The 17153-nt window shown below is 52.8% G+C and overlaps 1 protein-coding gene across 3 annotated transcripts; it reads right to left on the bottom strand.

Annotated features, from left to right (window-relative positions):
• Positions 1-547: 547 nt before the first annotated feature.
• LGALS2 (galectin 2) lies at positions 548-17148 on the bottom strand. Of its 3 annotated transcripts, XM_072869642.1 has the most exons (5): positions 16679-16834; positions 9183-9318; positions 2507-2589; positions 2055-2214; positions 548-936 (listed from the first exon to the last, which is right to left on the bottom strand). In XM_072869642.1, exons 3-5 carry the CDS (start codon positions 2560-2562, stop codon positions 790-792), a joined length of 363 nt encoding a protein of 120 aa, XP_072725743.1. In that variant the 5' UTR covers positions 2563-2589; positions 9183-9318; positions 16679-16834; the 3' UTR covers positions 548-789. The 3 variants fall into 3 exon arrangements, with proteins under 3 accessions (XP_072725743.1, XP_072725734.1, XP_072725724.1); XM_072869633.1 differs by lacking the exons at positions 9183-9318; positions 16679-16834 and adding an exon at positions 16925-17148; XM_072869623.1 differs by lacking the exon at positions 9183-9318 and having other exon boundaries at positions 550-936.
• Positions 17149-17153: the final 5 nt, after the last annotated feature.

Genomic DNA, 17153 nt, shown 5'->3' with positions numbered 1-17153 from the left:
GTAGGTGCTAAGCCACGTAACCCAGCCCAAACCCCGTCCTCCCTCCCCAATGCCTTCCCCCGCCCCACTTTCGTTGAGCAGAGTTCCATGTGGAAATGTCAGAGTAATGGGTAACCCAGCTGGAATGTGCCAGCAGATAAGTGAGGTGAGATAAGGGAGGAAGTCGGAGGAGACAACTCCTTATCGATGGCAGGAATGCTGGCTCAGGGGCACACATATGCTGCCCTCCCCGTGCCACCGCTTCGTGTGGTACCGCTCCTGCGGGAGGACAAGCCACCCCTTCCTCATGCCTGCTGGCTGCGACAGCAGCCAAGAGGAACCCATCAAACCCACGCCCTGAGGTTCCCAAACCTAACATTTAATTATGCGCTTTTGTGGCACGAAATGCCACATCGAATGCCACATCACTCATGTCAACGCTTTTCTTCCCTTTCTTCCCTCCCCCCCTCCCAAAAATTTGGGTGCAGGAAGAAACGGTGCATTGTGAAGAGATTACACAATCATTCCCGGAGCAATCACATAGTGTCCTCCTCCTCCTGAACCCCACCTACAGCCTGCTTTGCCCTACCTACTATCAGTTCAACCCCACATCCTGGTCTGACCTGGAAAAGCACCTGGCGTTATCTGGGAGCTATTTCCATCCAAGAGGGGCTCCTTTCCTGTTGGTGGAAAAACCTTGGACTTTGTCGGTGTCTCACACAGAGCCAGAGATCTCACAGAAGCCAAAGGAGCTGGAGCAAGCACTCTCCCACTTCTTGGGTTTTTATTAGAGCTAGGAAGCAGCGCCCATCACTCCAGCTTGAAGGAGGTGACCCTGAAGCCTCCCTTGATGCTCATGTAGCTGATCTTGTTGTAGCTGTGCCGGTTGGGGAATTCCACTTCATGCCCATCTGGTAGTTTCACTCGGAATTTGTCTGCCAGCATTTCAATTATGATCTGGGAGAATAGAGGGGAGGAAGGGCAGGAATTGGGGACAAGGAGATTAGGAGGTAATCATCCAGGCAAAAGGCCTGACTTACACATGAGGGTCAGACCTGGTTCCTACAGCCTTAAGCAAGGTGCTGGGTGTTGAGCTCAGGATGATACAGGAAATGAACAGCTGATATTGACCCTAGATACCAGCTCAAGGGTCTGAGCTGGCATCTAGACTATGACCTGGGGAGAGGATCTCTCCTGGGGCTGTCTCAGCTACTCAGATTGTAAACTCAGAGCAATTAAACCCAAGTGTATCTTTATACGCCACGTGGCCTAGATCTGCCCTGAACAGGGCAGAATAAACCTGACACACCAATGCCCTCAGCAGCTCACCGGGACCTGGAAAAAGGAGCTTTGCTGATAAACACGCACAAGCAGACAGGACGAGAATCCATCGCTGATTATTGCAAATTAAAGGGATCGTTCCCCAAAGCCATCACCTAGCCACTCCTTCTCCAAGAGTCAGCCGTGACTGGAGAAACAAGCTTCCTCTCCACAGCAATAGGAACAGGACTGCTCCTAAATGCAGCCCAGCATCTGATGTCTTGGGACATCAGATGGGGTGAGACAGCAACTAGGACAGCATCCCCGGCAGGAGGAGAGGGAGGATAGATTGGCAGTGTGGATCCAGGAGTAGTGAGGACAGAAGAGCTGAGGGAGAGGTTTTTGGACATTGCTCCAAACTCTGGGTTGCCTTAAAGCCTGTGTTTGCATAGGAGGGAATTAGGGAGAGAAATAAGGTAGAGAGCAGCAAGATCCAGCTTCTTGGAGCCCCTCTTCACCTTCATACGTGCCCCTGGTGCACTCACCTGCTGGGCAGGTATGGGGCACAGGAAGCACTTACAAAGCCTGAGACAGACAAGGCTCACACAAAGTTCCCAGAGGAAGCGCTGGGGTTTTGGAGGAGGAGTGGAAATGGCAGTCAGGACCAAAAACCCAGAGGATGAGAATGAGGGGCTGTCAGGACAGAGCAGGAGGCATTGGATGGGACTGGGAGGACTAGGGTATGGGAATCTGCTAACAAGGGGCTTCCCCACACACACACGCCCTACAACCCCATGCCAGCACAGACCCCTCACCTTGGTAGTGGAGCCCCTGGAGAAACAGAGGTGGTTATCACGATGCTCTGTCTGCCAGGCTTCGGAGCACCTCGAGTTGCAGACAATGACAGACTCATTGAAGCGGGGATTGAAGTGAAATGCCAGATCTGAGGAGCTGCAGCCAAGATTGATGCTGAAGCTGTGGGTGAACAGTAGGAAGGTCAGCTGCACAGGCAAGGACAGGGTCTTGGAAGACCTGAGATCCAACATACAGCTCTGCATCCAATTCCTCCACCAGTGTTGCAGGTGCTTAACGCCTCCTGTTTCCTCATTCTGCTTGGGAAATGGGGGAGTTTGCATGGTGGTGGCATAGGGGCTCCCCTAACACTGAGCTATGCTCACACTTTTTGTACCTGGTGTCCTTGGAAAACCACCTCCCTCTGCAGCCCACCTTCAGTCCTGGCAATTCGAGGTAGTTTCCTTGTACTTACCTGTCAGCATCATCGGATATCTTGCCTTTGACCTTCAGGGTGTCCCCAGTCTTCATATCCAGGTTGAAGATTTCAAATTTTTCCTAAGGCAGAGAGAAAAATAGTCAGCGGGGCTCCTTCAGCCATTCCTCCCCTGCCACCGCAAATGAGAGGGTGCTCCTTGGAGAAGGTGCCCCAGCCAGGAGAACATCTATTGCTCTCAGATGGTGTTCCTCTCATGGCCAAAACCCCTCTGTGCTGCAAGTCTTGCATGGGCTTCTCACTCAGTAAGGGAAGAGCGGGCTGAGTGAAGCCAGCAAGTGAGAAAAGACATCAGAGAGAGAGGAGATGAAAACAGGCTTGTTCTCAGCAGAAGGAAAGGAGAGCACCACAGCAGAGATATGAAGAGGATTAAAGCAGAGAGGCACAACCAAGGGTTTGGTGGGCAGCATTGCCTGCAGCCCAAGAAACGCAAGCGGTGAGAGCAGAGGTGGCTGTGGCTTGCTGGTCCCTCGCTCAGCCTTGCTGAGCTGGGGACCCTGGGTGACAGAGGACAGGAGTAGCAGCCCTCACAGCCATCTTCCTCAGAGAGCAGAGTAACCAGGCAGGGAGCCACCAGCAGTTTAGCCCAGAAACGTTTCACACTGAGGACTTTATATCCCTAGACTTCCTTGTGGCTTACACATTAACAGCACCCCCACCTCTGCAAGGCCCCACCAACTGTCGGGAGACTGATCCAAAGAAATAGCTTCCCTATGTATACTTCCTCTCATTAGGGACTTCAGGAGATTTAACCAATTCCCAGCCTCCTCGGTGGGCTCTCAGTGGAGGGACCACCACACACAGCCCCTAGGGGTGCTACTCCAGCCACCACATAGGACAAGCGTCTTCCCAGCTGGTCATGGAGGTGTGACCTCCATGTTCACTTCTATGTTCACTTCTTTTCTGCATGTAACAGCTCAGCCAAAAGAAGCATCGCAGTTCCTTCCTTTTGTGGCAGGGGGTAGCTCCAAAATCCACACCAGCACACCATAGTGGTCCCCACATCCCTCCCCACGGTGCTCTGAGGAAGGGCTCAAAGGGGTCAGAGGAGAGGGCAGCCAACACAAACCCTTCAGATTACATGAGCAATGAACAGTCCATTGCAGGAGTCACATGAGTGGCATCCCACCTCCTTCCTTTCTCGTGGCTCTAGATTCAGGCCCAACTGCCTGGATTGCACTAGCAATATGTGGGAGCTCTCTGCAACCTCCCATCCAAGCTCCATCGAGACCCAAACCTTTTAGCTTGAGGAGCCATGCACATCAGGTTCAATAGCTCCATCCTCCCTAACTCCAAGACATGGGAATGTTGTCCTCACAGGGGAGCATCACCCCTGCTGTCTTCTTCCCAGGTAAGAGCTACGAGTCAGTAGACAGCATCCCAGATTTGGCTGAACAAATTGGTGGTGTTTTGCCAGACTCCAGGAGTCAGTAGGAAAGTGAGAGGGAGGAGGCGGCCAAGGCTCAGGAGACCAGCAGTCCCTCAGCCCCCCTCCCAAGCCCTGCAGAGAACAGCTGAGTACAGTCATCCTGCTGCTGCACAGCCAGCTGGGAGACAGCTTCTGCCCTTCCCCAAAACCTCCTGAAGCAAGCAGAGGTAAGTACTGATAAGCACTCCTTCCCTGGAGGTGCTTCCTGTTAGCAGGGGTCATAAAGCCCAGCAGGCTTGGGAAATTTGTTTGCTCTTGAGGTCACTGTACCTGTGGTGAAAACTCCCTGGGCTGAGCATGGAGCCAGCAGGAGCAGGTGCTGGGGATGGTGGTTTCTGGCATTGGGTCTGTTTCCCATCGCGCTGTTCTTTCCCACCCGCACACACCTTCACGTCACCCTGCTTCCCCCACATCCACCCCAGGGAGAACACAGAGCCCAGAGCCCTCCTCTCAAAATATCAGAGCATCCCACTGACTATGACAGGTTTCTCTTTCCAGCAACTTACGTTGTCCCTTTGCAGGGACACAGGCAGTCCCTGACACAAAAAGACACTGTTCACATAGCCACCATCAGGTGTAGTTATCTGAACTCACTTTAAGCCAGTGGGGAGAAACAAACACTTCTAGGGCTCAAAAGATTACATCCCAAGACAAACCCTAAATTCAGTCAGAAAAATCCTGTCCTACGTGGCTGGCCAAGGTGATACAGTAATGTTGTGGCAGAGACAAGACCCAGGTCCCGCACCAGCAACATAGAAGGAGCCTTCCTCCCACTTCCCACACCGACCAGACAGAAACATCGCTCTCACTGGGATTATCCACTGATCCCACTGGCAGACCATGAGGCTACCCAGGAGGGAGAGCAGCATGCGTCTGAGGGATGGGGAAAAGTACCCGCGCAGAGAGTTATGTGCGGAGCTGCAAGTATCACGGATGTGAGAACATGCAGGGAGGGAGACTGGCAGGAAAGAGGAACGAGCTGCTCAGAGAGGGGCCATGAGATTTTATCGAGATAACATTAACCCCCCTCCTACAATGCTCAGCAGGGGCGTTCACCCCCCTTTTATTTGCCACTGGGAACAATAGTGGGAAACCAGGCAGCAACTCTGCCAGCGCTGGCGACTTCCTTTGTCTGACCATGCGGAGGCTCAGCTCTGCAGACACCAGCCCTGTGCAGATGGCCTCTCTGATGCAGGGGTACGTGCTCCCCACACAGGAAGGGGCTGAGACTCTAGGGACCCCAGAAGAGCCGAAATTCTCCAGTGCAATTGGAGGTGGCGATTGGGGTGATGAAAGGAGGGTGAAGGGGGCAGGCTGATACTTTCCTGCAGACACTGCAAAGCAGAAAGCCTGGGGAAATGGCGATATGATGCGAACGTAAATCCCAAAGAAAGAGGAAATCCGGCTAAAGGGCATCTGCAAAGGAGGTGGAGGGTCTGTGCAGCGAGGAAAATATAAGCAATGGTCGTGGAACCTGGCAGCCACCTGTGCAAGGGATCTAGGAACCCTTCACTCCCAGACAGATGATCCCATAATAGGGTACCTGCGTAGGAGTGCCTCTCCAGGGCCCCATATATATGTTCATCCTGGCTGGAGGGCACTTGGTCTGTACTGGTGTGGAACGCCCATGCTCACACCGCTGGCACCAGAGGAGGCTTTGCTGCATTCCCAGAGGGTGCCTTGGGACAGCAGAGACCTCACAAGCAGTCAATGGCACGAGGGCCTCATGAAATGTGGCAGCTCCATTTGCAGAGGTCCCTGCATAAGGTAGGTTTTGGGGTTAACAGTCCTTTCCAGCCTTCCTGCTAGTCCTGGGGAGATCTCAGGCCACCAGGAGCATCCATGGGATCTCAGGACCCTCAGCGTGGCTCCAGACAGCAGGACCTCATGTACCATAGCCTGGAGCCACCACCGCTACCATAGGGCACCCACACAGCTGCTGAGAACAGACTGAATGCCACCCTCCCCAGCAGGCTGCCAATATCCTCGGCAGCATCATTGCTGGCAGCAGTATTTATTTTCTTTTCTTACTCGGGCAGGAGATAAGCCAGCTAGGTGTGAAGCCCTGAGGAAAACCACAGACTTCCCCACTTCCCAGCCAAGGTAGCCCAACTGTGCTAGCTGTGAGAGGTTTCTCAGGGCCTTTTGTGGCAGGGGGAAGCCCCCAAAATCCACACCAGCACACCCAAATTGTCCCCACCATCCCTCCCAACAGCGCTCTGAGGAAGGGCTTCAAGGGGCTCAGAGGACAGGGCAGCCAACGCGTCCTCTTTAGATGACAAGAGCTATGAATAGTCCCTCGCAGGAGTGACATGGGTCTTCACCAGACATGATGCTCAGCCCAGAAGGGAAGACGGAGAGAAGGGAAGGCGAGGTGGCCATGCCAGCTGCGGGAACACCTCAAACCAAGCCCTGTAAGAAGAGGCAAGAGATCACCTTAGCACCCTAATGAAAGGCTGTGGTTTCAGCTTGGCTCTAATTAGTGGCACCAGAAGAGGATACTGGCAGGGGAAAAGGCACCTGTCCCATTTTGCACTCAAGGCACCAGGGAGCCTGTGCTGCAGACCAGGCATCAGCGTCTGCTCAAGGCAAAGGGAGCTGGAGACAGCAACCGTGCATTCTTTCTCGGAGTAGCAGCTGCTCACTCTGCTATTATTTCCTACTGCTTCATATAATTTGTACTCCACAGCAAGCTATTGTCCCTTTCCACTGGCTATTTATTTCCTTGAATAGCCTCTGGGGAAGGATTTCAGTGCGGGAGTAAAGAAAAAAGAAAAACTCCACACAATAAATATTGAGCGGTGACCTGATTTAAACCGTGTTCTCTGACCTTATCTGGGCCCTGGTTGCGGTTCCTCCCGGCAGTTACGATTAAGCCACATTTCTGACCCAGTTTCTCCCTTTTATGAAGCCTAGTGGGGAATGCTCCCTGCCTTAGAGGGCTGTGGGGTGGATTTCAATAAGCTGAGCTCTGGATTTTCAGAGGCCAGGGCTCAGGACAGGACCAAGAAGAGGCTTCCATCACCTACTGATGGAGCTGCTCAGTCCTCCTCCTGCCAGACACAAAAATTCCCAGATAGGTTTGATGGGACCGGTTTCCCCTTTAGTCGAGAGGTGTTGGTTTGCCTCTCAGCAGATAGTGCTGCAACCTTCACCCAACCAATCCCTAAGCTCTGAAAGCCAGCCAGCTTCCTAACGGAGGAGGACCAAGAGAACATAAAGTACTTACCTCAGCCAAACACTGAGGTAAGCAGAAGACTGGATAAGCAGGTCTGTGGATCTGGAGGGCGTGTACAGGAGAGGGTTGTCCAGGAGATGCAGGAGAAGCCAAGGCAATGATGAGCACAAGGAAACTGGTGCCCATGAGCACTAACCTCCTGCCTAAGACGTTAACCAGAGCGGGACAGCTCCTCTAAGGGAACGCATTGAAGTCTCCACATTCGGATCAACTAAAATGGGAAGGAGCAAAGGACTGGAGGTGAATCTCCTGCTACCCCTCATGCCCTAGCTCCCTGACAGTGTGTCATCCAGAGGCCCTGTGGGAAGCATCGAAGGAGCATCCATGCTCTGAACCTGGGGGTAAGGGATTAGAGGCCATCAGTGTCCAGTAGGCTCTCCACCAGCATCACCCTGCTTCATCTGTAGGGTGCAATTTCTCTTCCTAAGGATGTGGGGAATAAGGAGCAGGAAGGACAAAGCTAGCCAAAGAGCTAAAATGTGGAAAAATCCCACCTTTCTTCAGGGCTAGGGGCAGCAGTGGAAGCAACCTGCACCAAGCAGTGGAGCAGATCAAAAGCACAGGGGAGGGGGGTAGCCTCAGACTCCATCTCTCCCCCTACTCTACCAGAAAGGCGGTGGTGACACAGTGACTGGCATCTCCCATCTCCATGGGGAGCTCAAATGCACTCTGATGGATGGTTTCCATCCCCAGGGCCAAGTTATGTCCTTATAGCTTTGCAGGGGATATCTCTCTCCGGCAGCTCTGAAGTCTGTGGCAACACTTTTGTATGCTACGAGTTGTGCACAGAGAGGGGAGAAAGATAGTTGATGTGCATGGGAGCCGGCTCAAGGCATCAGGGCCATTTCATCAACCCAAGCAGCCAGATGAGTCACATCTTACGGGTCCTCAGCTTGCCCGAGGGGCAGGAGAACAAACCAAACCGGCAGAGGGTGGGGAAGGGAGGTCAGAGGACTGATTACATGCCACCCAGTTCCGTTTCCAGCCTTCATTTCTGTAATTCTTTCCCTCATGGGAGCATGCCAGGAATGTGGGTTGTGGGAAAGGCTTTCAAAAACATGCCTGGAGATAAAAATGCACTTGTGTTGAAAGCTTCCCTACTGGCAAAGAGAAGATGCATAGAAGGCTCATGGCTTCCCCCTCTCCTGGACTTTTGGGATCTCCCAGCTTTACCCAGACTTGCTGGATGAGACAGTATTAGCTTAATGCGAAAAGGATCTTCCAAAGAGCTCTCGACAAAGGATCAGCTTCATGAGCTCCTATGCTCCACTGGCATTTTACACCAAAAGATTAAGATCTCCAACATCTTTATCTTACCATTGAGTAAGGAAAATGGCAGCACCCTCATCTTGCACATGGGGAAATTGAGGCACAGATAACCAAGTTCACATCCAAAAAAACCTCTTCTTGTTTAGATTCTCATCTTAAAGCTCCCACGGACAGATTTAATAAATAAATAAATAAATAATCTAGCATTGCAAACCTGTCCTAGAAGCTAAAAGGAAGCTGGGCTCCCTTGGCTAATGCAGCTTGAGTATCAGAGATGCTGATCTCTCACCACACCATCTACTATCCACAGGAGGTACTGAGGCATTCTGTGCCTCTGAAAAAAAATCAGCCCTTGGGTGGGTCCAATTAAGTCTGAAAACCAGAGGCATTCAAAATGAACGGACACCTTCCAACAGTGGAAGCCAGGGGACTTCCGAGATGCCCCAAGCCCAACTCCATTGACTTCAAGGGGACCATTTCCCACAACAAAGACAGTATGAAGCCAGCTGGCTGGAACTCAAATAAGCACAAACAAAATGCAGCATTGCGCCATACACAAAAGGTCCATGGGGACCTCCCTCCATTGAGCTCCGAGCAGCCATCCCAGATTCAACCCCACAGGACAGCAAAGGCATGCAGCGAGAGTGACTGCCGAGTCCCCAGGCGCAGTGGTCCATGCCGCACAGGGAGAACAAGGCTGCTGGCACTGCGCGACTCACTTTGAGTGTTTCTCACGGGCTCCAGCGCTGAGCCCAGGCGGGTTGGACAACCCTGAGGACTTGCAGGAATCATTCAGACAAGCAGAATCAGTCTGAGTCACACGCACAAGGCACAATGCCAAGGGTGGCTCATCCACTGGAAAAAAAAAAAAAAGAAAGAGAAAGAAATGCTAAGGGAGAAATAGCAAGTTTTGAAAAGCCACAAGAATTAACAGCTCATGGGCTGGAAAGGGAAGCAAAAAAAAAAGTCTGTTCTCCCATGCTCATGTCACTAAAGCCAAGTATCCCTCATCCCCACAGGGAAGCAGCAAGCCACCTTACCACCCATCAGCTTTGAGAGGGTCTGAAGGGGCGACCCACCCTGGATCTAAGGCCATGGCTGAGGTCTGAAGAGGAAGGGGTTGTCAAGTCAAAACTATCTGTTTCTCCAAAATCAGCTTGAATAAACTCCCTTTGATTGCCCTGCAAAATGAAATGGTGAAAACCAAACCAGATGGAAATGGGAAAGAAAAGCTGCCAAAAAAAGGGAATCCAAATCCCGAAATGACTGACTTCGTGCAGGAAATGGACATCTAAAGAGAGAACTGCAGGCATCTGAAGGAGACCTAAGAAAAGATGAGGCCCACACAACTGACTCTCCCTGTTCCTCTCCTCTCCCCTTCCAAAGGGAAAGGCACCAGAAATACATGAACCCATGGACCTTCAGAGTGAGCCACAGGGAAGAGAGCTGAGCCTGACCTGCTGCAGGAGCTCCAAGGTCAACCAAAGTGGAGAGGAGATCCCAATGCTCACTGGCACGAGGAGTGCTAAATTACTTTTTCCCTGCTTCCCAGTGAGGAGCTACAGCCATAGCCTTGCTTAGACTTGCCACCGGGGTGAAGGAGATTTCAAAACTAGCACCTGAGCTTTCTGGGTCATGGCGCTGCCCAGAGATGTTTCATCTCCACAGGGTACCGCAGGGAGTAGGGCAGCAGCTGCTTTGCACTGCTGGGACACCTCATCTCCCTTTCCCAGCACTATATTGGGCACTAAGGGACACCCCATGCATTTGAGGACACCCTGTTTTGCTGACCAGTCCCATATGGGCATCCTGTCCCTCCTCTGGAGTGCTTTTGTGAGCCTCTACTCCTGTTTCTGACCCATCCCACGTAGCCAGTAGTACATAAGCCCTCACTTGACCACAGTGGATGTTTATTTTGCGTTCCCAGCAGTTGTGCTAGGCCATTTGTCCTCTCTGGCTCTCATTCCCTTCCCTCCAGTTTGTGCCTCTTCCTGCTGTCCTTATTTTCCCCACCACTGGCAACACACCTGGGCCAGAACCTGGCTGTGTCTCTCTGGCTGCCCCCAGATTTCTTCACACTGCTCCCCCCGACAGTCCCCCAGCAGCAAAGCAGATACCAGGCTTCAACTGCAGTCAGATTCCTACATGGAGAAGGCTTGCTCCCGAGAGGGGAAAAGGGTATTACAACTAAATGCTTTGAATACGACTCACACGAGACAAATCTTATCATATCCCAGGCTGAATAGCCCCAAACACGTTGCCATTCACTGCACAATAAACAGACTTGCCAAGCCAGGAGATTTGATAAGAACAATGCGAGGAGGACCAATGGCTGTAACTGCCAGGCAAGTTCCCATCTGCAGGCCGATAGCTTGTATCTTCTGTCAAGATGGGACACGCATCAACGTCTGCTGCACAACAGCAGGGAAAAGCTAGTGGAGACCTGCTCTCTGGTCCTGAACATGCACGTAGCACTCCTTACAACACCATCCCTGAGGAACATCTCTATTACTCACTAGGTCTCATTAGGAAAGGGGTAGGAATCTTTCCTGAACAGCTCCAGCAGAGACGCAGCTCCCCAGGGACCCAGCTCAGGATGAGCTGAAGAGTGCCTAGTGCCTGCTCTGGGCACCAGCAAGCAGCTGGCCCGCTGCAGGAGCAGCACAGCAGCTTGAGGACGGCTGGAGGGAAGCGGTCTCATAGCCCACTCTTAAGCTGCACTGTGACACCGTTGCTTTGAACCCCATCAACTTCCAGCATGCATCCTCCTCCCGAAATTCAGCCAGAGCACCGCTACGGGGAGGCAAGCTACTCAAGATGGAAAGCTACACTGAGCGAGGAGGGAGGTGGAAAGACGAGCAGCCTCTGCTGGGAGCATCTCCTCTTTCTGCACAGAGAGTGGGGACTTGGGCTGCAAATTGGGGACAGCAAAGGTGCAACGTGGTTGCGGTGAGACCCAGAATGTGGACACTGCCTTCGAAATGCCCGCTGGGCTGAGGGGAACAGCAGCGTGCCGCTTGAATGCAGCCCCTCCAGGCAGAGACCGTTCAGATGCACCCAGAGGTGTGCACCTGATCCTTCTCCTGGCTGGGGGGCTCGTCTGTCAGCAGCACGTTAAATGGGGGATACACGAGCTCTGCCCCGTTCTGCTCCCCGAGTGAGTTCCCAAACCCGATGTAGTCTGAGGTGGCAGTGGAAACAGGACAGAGTTGTGCGTGCATGGGAAGCCTTTGCAGAATCGTGTGCTGCGTGAGCAACAAGACAGGCTCCTCATTTTGCCTGCCCGAGGCAGGGGAGCCAGAGGGGCAAATTCAACATGTCTGTGCACCCAGGCCTCTCTGATCCCTGCATCCAGGAGCTGGCCCCCACACCCACGTGACCTCATGCGCTCAGGCAACATTTCGTCATCGCATCTCTCCCACTCCGCAAGGCAGAAGGTCAAATGCAGCCAGTGATCCATAGCACAGGGTGTAGGACAGAGTCACAACCCTATGTTCAGCCATGCCCAGCAGACAGAGCATTTCCCAGTTTCAGTCTGGCGCACACACTCCCACCCCACACACTCACCTACAACCTGTTGCGTAACATTTCCCATCTTCAGAGAGGGAAAAAGTGGAAAATTAGGTGGTAAATATGCAGGCTGCAGGGAACTGCACTTCAAAAGCCTGCTTTCAGAGAGACCTGGGCTTACAGGGTGTAGCCATTTCGCTCTTGGCCCCAAAAGCAAGGAGCAGGGCACAGCTCCCATCTGTGGGGTTAAACGCTCGGTGACACCAAGGCTCTGTTGGGAACAGTCCCCAGCCCGCCCTGTCCTGCAGCCATGCCTGGGCGCTGCGGCACTGCTAGCTGGCGCAGCCCAAAACCACGCCAGGGAGGGTGCTAACAACCGCATGGCGTAAGCCATCATCCCAAGGCAGCACTCGGGCCTGGCCCTGCTCCTGTTGCATTTACTAAGACAGACAAAGCCAGAGGGACCATAAAGGAGCCTACAAAAGGCCAGGTCCACCCTTGGGAAATCTGCGTACACAGACTCTCCATCTTCCTCCTCCTCCTGGGTTGCAGTTTTCTTTTTTATTCCTAACCCCATGTCTGCCATGCCCTGGCACTGGGTTCACTCCGCCCTGCTGCTCCTTGCCACCGTCAAAAGCAGGGATGAAGCTGGCTGCGGTGCCAAGCAGCAGAGGCCGAGCAGCCAGGCTGGAGGGAGAGAGCCGCCGGACTGCCTCCTCCTGCTGTTTCACAGTCCGGACTTAAGCCAGCACTGAAGTTTCCTAGGGAACCTGAGGCAGCTGCAGCCAAAGCAGGATCGCTGGCAATGGGGGATTTTCAAACCCGGGCCAAAAACCATCTATTCAAGCTCACCAGCTGCCAAACCTGAGCCAGCTGCGCAGCCGAGAGCACGTGCATTCAGTGCCGGGGCACCCCGCAGCGGGAATGCCTCCTGCCTGTGCTGTGTTGTAAACGAGAGGCTGCACACGGCTGTGTCTGAGCTCCCTGGGCAGCTGCTACGCTAAACATCCCCGGCAAACGCTTCACTAAGTCACACTTCGTTGTCGCCGCAATGCAGGGATGTATTCATCATCCAGGCTTGGGGATTTGCTGCAGTTGGGCTCCCTGATTTGCTCCAGGATGCCTAGTTTTGTGGCTGATCTCAGTTCAGATCATGCTTGGATGCCCATGAAAAATGCCTTTGCAATAGGATTTTTCTTCTTCTCCTTCTCCCTCCTGCTGTTCTTTAGAGCCAAACTGTATCTCAGCAAAACCCAGGCTCTTAAACCATTTTTTTCCCCAATACTTGTGCTTTCTAATGATGCCCCTTCCATCTGCTATCAATAACACAGCAAGTCAGGGCTAGAGAATGGGTGAATCTGTTCACCTTTTCAAGTGCCCCTCTCGACACCTGAATCCTGAGTGCGCTGTATTGGTAGCAGATCTGTTCCAGTCTGGAGCTGATCTCACCAGTGGTGCGGCGAATGACTTCATCTAAGCTCCCTCTTGCGGGCTCGGGGCCTTTGATGCTCGCTTCAGCCCCATAAATTTAAGCAGCACTCTCCAACCTGGCAGGTCTTCCTCTCCCTGTTCTGTTTTTGGCTTACCCAGATACGTAACCTATCAGCCCCCAAGCCATGGCTATGACTAGGGCTTCTGTCCTGTCCGTTTTCTTTCATCTTTCCCTGCTGCTGATACTGTTCCTCAGCAGCAAGAGCATTCCCATGTTCTCAGAGCATTCCCTGACTGCCCTGGCCTCTCTTGGGAAGACGCTATTGGCAACAGCAAATCCAGCTGAGCCTTCCCCAGAGGCTAACGAGGCACTGCCACTCCCTACACTGGCCAGGAGGGCACTGTCGCCCACACGGTCGAGGGATCAAGACACTCCCTGAGTTGCCCAGTCTGGAAGGAGGGCTCGAACACAAGGAAGCAGCAAGCTGCACAGCTCACCTCTAACTCTGGTATTTGCTTCTCTGGCTTGCTCATCTCGCTGAGCCAGTTGTTCTAATGACAGAACCACTGTGGAAAATAAATTTAGTGTACAGAGGTCAAGGCAATTCCCCAAAGGAAGCAACTGCAATTATCCCCATGCTAACGACCAGGGAAACTGAGGCAGCGAGCACAGATCTGCATTTCCTTGAGTCTTGCTCCGAGACATGTTTAATTGCAGAGATCTAACCAGCAGGTTTTCTATTCCCTTATCCAGCATCCTGTTTCCTCATTCTGCTCCTGTAGTTGTAGAAAGATGTCTTTGATCACTGGGGACACGTCTTCCTACAGTGAAAAGGGAAATGCTGAAAGAAATGGAAGGGAGCAATCCTGGTGGATGACTGCATACCACAAGAAAGTGCTGCATATGAAAGGGAAGGAGACATTTCCTATTAGATTAAAGGAGCTCAAACCTGCTCTCCCTCTAGAGGAGTATGCAACTATATACTTAGGTCTCTAATTGCAACCCTCCGCTGGGAAAGGTGCTTAGAAGTATTGCAAAAGGAAGGAGATTAGCCAAGGTCAGGGAATAGCAGGGCTGCAAATCCAGAGGATTGCGTAAGAGGTGCGTGATCCAAGGTGATGTAAGGAGAGGTGCTGCCAGCCCTGTTCTAAGAGAAAGTAGCAGAGGTAAAACTGAGCCAAAAACCCAGGAACTGGCTGCTGCAGTCAGCCAGAGCAGGAAAACAAGAAAAGGGAACAAAAGACCGCAGTACCGAGCTTCAGGAAAGTGAAGATCTCCAGCAGAACGCCTTGCCAAGGAAAGAGGAATGTGACAGGGGAAAGGGAACCTCACGTCACAGGCCAGAGCCGACAACCCAGCAGGAAGCGCACAAAAGCTCTCGCTGCCACACACAAGCGCATCTGAAAAACATTGCAGGGTTCGCATAAACACACAAGGCAGAGAAACCAAACAAACGTTGGGACAGAGCGAGGGTGACGGGGTGGTTCTGGCTGGCTGAAGACGACCTGGTGGGTGGAAAACCCCTCTCCCAGGCGACCCGGCCACTCCTGCAAGGCTGCCTTCCCTTCCTGACTGAGGAGGACTTTGCCCGTTTTGCGATTCACCTCGAATGTACAGGCAGCAAGCGCATTTTCCTAAGCCCAGGCTGATCAGGCAGGGCTCTCCTGCCTGCTGCTGCCCTCTGCGGGACAGCCTGCTGCAGGGCTTGCCACACCTGGGATCCCGCACCCCTCTGCCAGCACAAGCTTCCCTTTCGCCAGCACGCCAACTACCAGGCCTCCGGCTTGCATGTAATCACTTTCCTCTGCAACTGGCTACGAGCTAATTATAGTTCCAGTACTTTCATTCTGGAGCGGTGTTAATTACAACATGGAGCGTCTCACTCCATCCAAACCTAGTTTGGGATTCCAGCTGTCAGTAAAAATAAATCAAGAGACAGAAGAAAGGTTTTTCTCACACATCATCTAACCACTGTTACAGGGAGCAAAATTCAGACTCAGATCTCTCTTTTTGTTGCACTTAGGGTCCTTGTTATATGGAAAGCAGATGTAACCAAAGGGAAAAGAGACTCCTAAATCTATGAGAAGTAAAAGCAAGGTTTGAAAGGCCGCTGCTGACACAACTGTTATGCATGAGTTCACTCGCCATTGTTTGCAACCAGCCGAAAAGAGGTGCAGCCTTCTATTCCTCCTGGACTTGCTAACCACTGGGTGTTGCCAAAGAGAGGAAAATAAACAACCTCCAGACTCAAACGCATCAAAACCTGAGCAAAAGGGGGCTGTGAAGCACCAGGCTGAAAAAACACTCCTTCAGAGGCATCGCTTTTTGGGTTGGAGAGATGTATGCCTTCTACACAGATCCTACATGACCTAGAAGAGCAATATCTAGGCCTCAGTCTCCTAAAGATGACTTAAGGATTCTCAGGAAAATCAAAGAGGTAGTAGTGACAGGCAAGGCTGACTCATAAGATTAAAATAACTCATGTAAAACGTGCCTGAACACAGCAGAGTGAAGGATGTGACAATTTTCTATGAAAGGCACTTAAAAAAGGCTTTGTGATTCAAGGCTGTAACAGTTAAAAAAAGAATTACATTCAAGTGCCAAAAAGTACCTTTTAATGGCCAAAAAATCCCCCCCAAAACAATGGCTATACATAAGGAAAAGACATTAGGCATGACATCAGGGCAGTTCCCTCGTCTGCCATCTGCGGGATTAGCTTTGTAAATGAGTAACCCAACACAGGACCACTCTGACTCAGACCTCTGTCCCCAGGATTAGACGCTTTAAGGCGGAACAGACTGTATCATACTCCGGCCCTTATCACAGAGGCTCTGGCAGGGCTAGCCCCCTGGGCAGCTTTGAGCAGCAGCACTGATGAGGCACACCAGGCACTCTTCAAACAGGTGGAGGCCTACGCTCCCCAAAGGTCATCGAGTTGGCACCTTTCACCGGCATTATTTAAAAAGAAGGAGGAAAAAAAACAAACAACAAAAGCCATAAATCACCACAGGGACACAGACATGCTGTTCCTTCCAAGACCACTGGAGCACAGAGAAAACAAGCGGTATTAAGTGTCACAGTTAGGGCTGGCCTAGATTACCAGAGCTGCAAGGAGAAAGAGGGCAAATGGAGTGTATATTCCTGGAGCCCTTAGTTATTTCCAGGGCTTCACACACCACCACCACCCCCCCCCAGCTGCTCAGCCAGGCCAGAGAAGGCCAGGCCAGGCCCCGCCAGGAGAAGACCAGCTGCTATTTAAAGACGACTACCGACCAGGGCATGGGGCTCGAGTTCCTAAAGCAGCCGCTCCCGCCCCGAGACGCCGTCCGCACAGCGGCGAAGGCCTGAGGAGAGGCACCAAGGCCCGGCCATCACAGGGGCCGCGGCCCCACTCCCCACAGGGCCGGGCGGGCGCGCACCGCGCATGCGCCGGAGCCGGCGGGCTCGTGTCCTTTTAAAGGACACGCGGCTCCCCCTCGAGGCGGAAGTGCCCGGTCTCCATACCGGAAGTGGCCTCACCTGCCAGTACGAGGGCTCTTCCGGGAAGGGCTAGGTCGGCTTGTTTCCGCGCGGCGGCAGGTTTCCGGCGCTCTGGCTTGCCCTGCTCTCGCTTCCCCTCTATGCCCTTCTCCTGGAGGTCTGCCGCTTCCTTCCCCATCCCGTGCCTTTCTTTCCCCTGCGCGGTGAACTCTGTGCTGGATCGGGGGTGTGCTTCGGCAGGGGGCGCCCTGGGAGCGGGGGCGGCGCT

Source organism: Ciconia boyciana, chromosome 1 (assembly GCF_034638445.1).
Source record: "Ciconia boyciana chromosome 1, ASM3463844v1, whole genome shotgun sequence".
Taxonomy (NCBI): Eukaryota; Metazoa; Chordata; class Aves; order Ciconiiformes; family Ciconiidae; genus Ciconia; species Ciconia boyciana.
This window is presented reverse-complemented; position numbering and strand designations above follow the sequence as displayed.